At 40.5% G+C, this 7,500-nt stretch overlaps 1 protein-coding gene across 1 annotated transcript in view; it reads right to left on the bottom strand.

Moving 5' to 3' along the window:
- Positions 1-5,143: 5,143 nt before the first annotated feature.
- LOC138040013 (uncharacterized) overlaps positions 5,144-7,500 on the bottom strand; it is a 57,015-nt gene continuing 54,658 nt past the window's right edge. Inside the window, exon 15 of the mRNA XM_068885812.1 lies at positions 5,144-6,784. Coding sequence (XP_068741913.1) covers positions 6,502-6,784 — 283 coding nt within the window. The 3' untranslated portion in view covers positions 5,144-6,501. The remainder of the gene's footprint in view (positions 6,785-7,500) is intronic.

Genomic DNA, 7,500 nt, shown 5'->3' on the forward strand with positions numbered 1-7,500 from the left:
TGAACAATGCTGTTTAAAAGGGTTTTTGAGGCTTAAGTAAGCAGTATTCATTTTCCTATTAATTTTATAGGGGGTCAGTAGGGGGGTCAGTTGACCGGGGGTCAGTGTTTTGTCGAAACCCACGTAGCACGGGTCTTTACGTGTTTTTTAAAATTCAGAATTCTACGATCTCTTACGAATCTTTTTCTCCTGTGACGCTCAAAACGCATATAAAAACACACACTCGCCCTGTGTAAAGGAAAAAATATCGGATTCCTGATCCTGATCCTGAGACTCAGTCTCTTGCCTCAACTTTCGCGCGGCCAGTTTGCGGAAAATCGTTTCGAAGCTCTTTTGTCGAACGGGAACGCTTGCAACGCAGGCTAGAGCGAGCCATGCGAGTCATCATGCGAGTCACACAGTTATTGACAGCTGACTGTTCTAAAGGGTGCTTATACTTAAATGCTGTTTATCTGTGCTATTTGAAATGGGTGCTCAGACTTAAACGCGAGACTCACAATGCTCGCAAATTGTCCGCCCATCAAAAGAAGACACCGTTGAAAGTGTTTACATAACTGTGGTCGCTTGGAAGTATCTTCATTAGCTTACCGGGATTGGAGTTTTTTCGCCGGTTAGACCACTAATTAACGGTTGAGAACATGAACGTCGAGTTGAATCGAATCGACTTTCTACATGTATCGAATCAACTTTGATGATGTCTCGAAACGACTTCAATTTGTATCGAATCAACTTGTATCGAAACGACTTTGTATCGAAACGACCGTAAACGGCTGTGACTAAAAGTGGGACGGGGACGTGGGACTGGGACGTGGGACTTGGGACGTGGGGACTCGGGGACGTGGGGACGTGGGGACTCGGGGACGTGGGGACTCGGGGACGTGGGGACTCGGGGACGTGGGGACGTGGGGACTCGGGGACGTGGTGACGCGGGGACTCGGGGACTCGGGGACTCGGGGACTCGGGGACGTGGGGACTCGGGGACGTGGGGACGCATTTTTACCATTTGTTTAACTTTTCATCATATTTCACAAAATCTTCGTCTGTTGATCGTAACTGCGTTGTACCCCGGTTTAAGTTCCTCGTTTGTATGATGTGAAACAGAGGTCTAGTAAATATATATATAGTATAGTTTATTACTCGTCTTCATAAAAAAGGTGACTTTCATTGTACTACTATCAAGTTACATAGTGGAGTAATTTAGGTGAAACAAAGGGACAATTTTTTTTTGCATAAGTCCCTATTTGACATAGGCAACATGAACGAAACGTTGGTATGACCATTTCTCAGATCATTTTAGAAATTCCCCAAGTATATCGAGGCTTGAACATTTAAAAGTACTTCCACATTCTGCATCCTAACCTTTCATTTTAAATTATACATTTCACTCGTAGTTGTCTGTCACGTCACATTTCTTGACTGAAGACGTCATAACGCTTGTTTTTGAGATTGGGGGAACGTTTACCCTAAAAAATTCCGACAAAGTTTTGCTTGAAACTGCTTAAAACTACCATTAACGTATAATTATACCTATCAATGTGATATCGTTCATTTTTATTGTGACCTCTATGTGATTTGACCTTTTTTTTTCTTTTAATTTTGATTTACCGTTGCCATTAAGATGGGCATATGATTAAAAGGCAGAGTGATAAAGCCTCGGTAGGAGTACTACAGCAAGGTATCTTGATATAAGATGACTTTTCCATCCTCTTTTCCGATAAAATATTTCAATTGTTTTTAGCCGTTAAAAATCACGTGACACATTTCAGATGAAAGAGGGAGTAGAAAGCAAAGTATGCAGATTTCAAGTTAACGTCGATTGGATAAATGTTTCCTCGTAAAACAAAAATATGCCAACTTATTCGCTTGGTCAAGCCTTAACACACAGAAGCGTTATTTAGCTTCTGGCCCGGGGACGGTACTTTAGGAATTTCTGGGTGGGGGGTGTGCCGCTAGGACCTTAGAACCCTTAGCCTAAACCAGAGCTAGTACAGGTGAATTTTGCTACCCCGTACCAGAGTAAACTCCCCAAACCCTCCCTATCCTAGAGTAACTGTTTTTCAGAAACTACTGAGGTCACTAGCACAGTCTAGCCAAAGCAAAACCTATACCACAATCGTTTCTCTCTCAAAAAATGATTTATTTATACTTGAAGGAGTTAGTTTCTAAAGAAACTGTGGTGCTGTTTCGGTGGAGAAGTAGTATACAAAAATTTGGTTTTATCAACTTTCCTTAGTCTAGATAAAATCTTCAACCAACTGGTCAGTTCCGTGAAAAATTATATCCAATTCTAGAAACAAACGCTCTGATTTATGTATCCTATCCTAGAGCAAACTGCTTGAAAACCATACCCTTCACAGCGGCACATACCTATATAGCTCATATATGGCAGTACCCCCCTCCCCCTCCTGGGGGGCTTCTGGCCCTCTGATGACGAACATTTTCGACAACATCAACGGTGACAACCCGAATCAAAGGTAACAAATTGAACAAGCGCCAGGAAAGATGCAGTCACAATGCCGCCAACAAGGACATTGGCACGGTATTTAAACTTCAGTTACAGAGGAGTCATAAGGCTCAAGTTTCTGAGCAACAACAACAAAAAACGCTGAAATTTCAGCTGCAGTGTCAGCAATGGGCCATTAGGTCTTCTGCTTTGTTTCACATTCGAGCTCTGTGACGGGTGGCGAGAATGACTTTTCGAGAATCCAATTTTTGAATTTCGCTGTGTATTTAGCTGGTACTTGAAAAGCAAAATAACACAAGCAATTCAACTTTCTTGGCGATGTTGTCCCATTTCTGAAATTCTGTACTTCGAAAATGTGTCGCCGCGTCCCCACATCCCCAAGTTCACACGTCCCCGAGTACCCGAGTCTCCACTTCCCCACGTCCCCACGTCCCCGAGTCCCCACGTCCCCGAGTCCCCGAGTCCCCGAGTCCCCGAGTCCCGGAGTACCCGCGTCCCCACGTCCCCACGTCCCCGAGTCCCCGAGTCCCCACGTCCCCACGTCCCCACGTCCCCGAGTCCCCACGTCCCAAGTCCCACGTCCCCGTCCCACTTTTAGTCACAGCCACCGTAAACCGTTCCAAGCACAAGAATGTGAAACTGGGTTTATAGATCGTTTTCACGTGAGGTCATCATTTTCTAAAATCTAAAACTAAAGAGCCACGAAAGTTTTTATCCTCATTAGGCATAAGAGGCGGTAAATTTGTATCCATTTGCAATTTTAAAGCTCAATAGCGTGCTTCGTTTGGAAACCAGAGCATTTTGAATTTCTGAGTTATAGCGGTGCGTGACACGAGGCGACGATCGAGTTTATTGAGAAATATATATTTATCTCATGGTTTTGAGCCTTTTTAGAATTTAAAGCATTAGGAAAAGTGCTTAGGTAAATAGCTGTCTGTTCAGTACAGATGATCACTCGCCTAGATAGCCAAAGTAAGTAACAGATGTTGACACTATTTTCCGGCCGCCATATTGGTGCACCAAAGATGTGCACCAACATGGCGTTTTCATACTGGGCTCTGTAAATTTCTGCGAAACATTTCGACGAATATCTGAAGTTTGGGGAAACGCACAGGCCTAAAACTTGGAGAAGTGTCTTCTTTATTTATCTTCTACAACATCACGAATTCTTGACTTTTTCCACTGGATGGTTTTCGATTTATTTTTTTATTGCGTGACAGTGAAAACGATCTATTGATTAAGGCCAGCCGTTCCTCAACAGGCTGATCTTTTAATTACACATTGTGATGTTTCCTGATAATATTAATTCACGATGAACAAGATAAACAAAGGATTTTAATAAATACTCGAAAACATCGATTACATGGCTGCTAAGATGGTGTAGAAGAAAAACTCCCAAAGTTCATAGCGAGATACAATAACTATAATATCCGGTCGTTAGACTTGCGGTTAATAGCAAAAACCTATGACCTATGTTCTAGAGACGGTAGATTAAGCTTAGAGATACGAACTTCATAGTCATCTTCAGTTTTTAGAATAAACTTTGTGGCGCGACGTTGCACTCTTAAAACTTAGAGCAACGAAAAGAAAAAACTTAAAGCAACGAAAAGAAAAAACCTAAACTTACTTTTTTCTTTATCTTGTGTCCGATGTTGAACCCGGCATGTGCAATCGATAAAACCGATAATCGATAACATTCGATAACAATCGATAAAAATTAGTAAATTGTATCGGAAATCGATTAAAATCGATAAAAGGACACGTTGTGAGTAATCGATAATTATCGATTTTTAAATTAATGTTATCGATTTTATCGAATTTCTAAAATGTATCAAATCTTCCATAAAAACACTCTTACGATTCAATGAATCAAGTAGGACGAATTTAAAGATTTATTTAACAAATCGATAATTGAATGAATACTGATAATCAAATAATATTAACACGATTCCCTGGCATGATTCAACGGGGAAACGCAACATAACATAACCGCTTTTTGTATTTACTCAGAAACTGTTCAAGCAACACCAAGTAAGTGAATTTAAGATAGCTTTTTCCTGGAGATATAAAGTAAAATCATCGAGAGACCTTGCGAGAATATACCGGGAATATAAGAGTCAAAATGATTAACCGGGATACGGTTGCATGCAATAAACATATAAATTTGGTTTCTTTTTTTTTTCCTTTTAGGTTAAAACATGGTTCCAGAACCAAAGAAACAAAAGAAAAAACAAAGAATGAAGTTAATGTGTTTACTGAATGAAATAAATCCTTGGTTGCTTAATGTTTCTGTTCATTGTTTTATATTAAATTAAAACGCTGTCCACATAGAAGCAGTTTTATTTTGTATGGTTTTTGATACTCCGTTAAAATCGATTAATCGATAAAATCGATATCGTTAAATACGCGGAAGACTGTGAGTATCGATTTCTATCGATTGATCGATAAAATCGATATCGATCAATTAAAAATTATCGATTGATATCGATTTATCGAACGGTTTTCCGATATCGGTTTTTATCGATTGGTCATACCGGGTGTTGAAGGATGTCGACTACCAGTTGGTGAATGTTCTGTTCTGTCGTGAATATGTTTCATGTTGTTGTGATTTCGTGATCCTCGCAATCGGAATGTCGCGAAATATTAGATACAGAAAACAATTTTCCCAGAAGCAGACCTGTGATTTAATGGTATTTATTAGACTAAATAACTAAATATATACAAAATTTCTTTCCTTTACACAATTCCACTTGATCAACTTTATCACAGGCGTTTTATTCTAGGAGGTGATGTGAACTGTGAAATCACTACTGCAAATTCTGTCTACATCTGTTTCATCAATTTCTCATCCACAGTGTCCATGAATGAACTAAAAAAGCAAAGTCTTGCTTCATGTGATCAATGTGGCCGCCATTTTCGAAATCACGCGAAAGTTTTAAATACAAAGCAAACCATCACGTTGTCTTAGTTGCTTCGATGGCTCAGTGGGAACTTATTCGCTCCTGGGGTGCGATGGCTCCAGTTGTATCATACGGGATTCTTATCAAGCAGTTAATCTACTATCCCCTGGGATATGCACATTTGTGACTACGATAAAGAAAAAAAATCAACTGGTTTTATAACGTGGTATGCATGGCATCCCACGTAATAAAACAACAAACCCTTGGAAGATATTCAGGGTATGTCTATTGCTTGAGATTTTGAATAGTTTTTGTACACTTAAGTTTCTACGGTACGCCAAAGAATGCCGCAAAACGAGTAAGCCATCAAGACCGAGAGCATGCAACATTTAAAATTAAAACGTTCCAGGACTTGTCTGATGAGGACGAACCCACCAAATTTAAAGCAACAAACCTGGTACATTCCATGGGGTGCGCAAAAGAGCTTAGCATGATAATTGTGTACTCAATCACGCTCTAGTTAGTTCTAGTTTGCCCTAATTTAACTACCGTGGTTTCTCATTTTCGTATTTCATTTTCATTGTTTCCAAGTTAATGGACATCTGAAAAGAAAGGCATCAAAGTCCCTGCAAAAAATGTTTGCTTCCTTCTCCACCACATTTAAAATGACATGAAATTCAAGGACTTTTCAAGACTGTGCGACCCCTGGAAAACTCGTGCGCTTACGTGTTACGTTCACGCGGAACCGCGCTAACCCTACGAAGACCCAGGAGCATTTTTAATTCAAAAGTCAGGGAAGAATTTTTTGACTGACGCGGTGTGAACGCCTCGGCCGTCTAAATTTTACAATGGCAAAGGCATAGTTGCATGAAGGCGTGGTGACGTAACTTGAAAAGTTGCGCTCTACCCATGGACAGATGGCGAAACCATTGATATAGGTTAAAATCCTAGGTCCTGGTGCTTAAGCTCAATGTGAACTGGGCGAAAATATAGCCCGGTTCCGTGTCAACAAAATGTCAGGTCAAACTTTTCATTTTCAGCAGGTAGAAAATGCTTCTTGTGTAGTGTGAACTTAGCCAAAAAAAAAGATGTCCATGTCAAAGACGTTGTGCAAAAAGAATTCTCTGTACGACAAGTTCACTCATTCTTCGATTTCGTCCCATTCCTTTTACAACACAGGCGACAAAAGCATCTACATGTAATCCATATCGCCATGACAACCAAGGTAACCACAAAAACAAGGAAAGCTATGACGTCAATTAAGTAGTATTGATACCAATGGATGTTAAACACTTGAGCTCTGAGATGCTGGGCTCCACCATGTCTCAGTACATATTCTATCCAGTCTGCTGTTGTCTCTAATGGTGTGCGCGGTCTGTCTTTCATAATCTTGGAAATGCGAACGGCTGCTTTCTTGAACCTGAAAACAATATACCAAAGACATTTACATAGAGGGTTTACAGCTCCCTGGTAGCAGAGGTTTCTTACCTTTTCCGTTCGCTGGGCTGACGATTACGGGAAAAGAGACTTCCGCCATGAGTAGTATACGTAGATTATTCTTTGATTGCACCTGACGTCACGGCGGCCATGTTGGTGGAAAGAATAACAGCGAAAACGTCTTTAGGGAATTTGACTCTATTAGAGCGGTTTTCAATTGAGTGTCGAAAGTAATTAGATAATTACTTTGGTTTATGATTACTTCACTCAGTGATTGGTTCAAAGTTATCGCGCCATTTTTTCAACCACTCAGAAGTGAAACCAAAACCAATCGTGGCTCACGCGTGCACATTTTCCCGCACTTTGTGTCGGCTACGTGTAATTACTTCAAGTTTTGATTGATTTGCCGGATTGTCTCCGTCCTTTTTGATTGGCCAAAGTCATTACATTGGTTTTGGTTTTACGACACTCAATTGAAACTCGCTCTATTATGCAAAACTTGAGCTACATTTGTCTATTGTTTTGGCACCAACATGGCCGTCTTGTCACGTGAGTGCAATCAAAGAATATACGGCTGCTTATCATTTGCATAAATTGTGCACATAGGAAAGAGAGTGTGGAACCTCATTAACAATGACGAATTTGATGCAAATCTAACTGGAACCTCATTAACGTCCGCCATTCTCTTTTGGCCGGAAG

Source organism: Montipora capricornis, chromosome 3 (genome assembly GCF_036669925.1).
Source record: "Montipora capricornis isolate CH-2021 chromosome 3, ASM3666992v2, whole genome shotgun sequence".
Classification (NCBI taxonomy): domain Eukaryota; kingdom Metazoa; phylum Cnidaria; class Anthozoa; order Scleractinia; family Acroporidae; genus Montipora; species Montipora capricornis.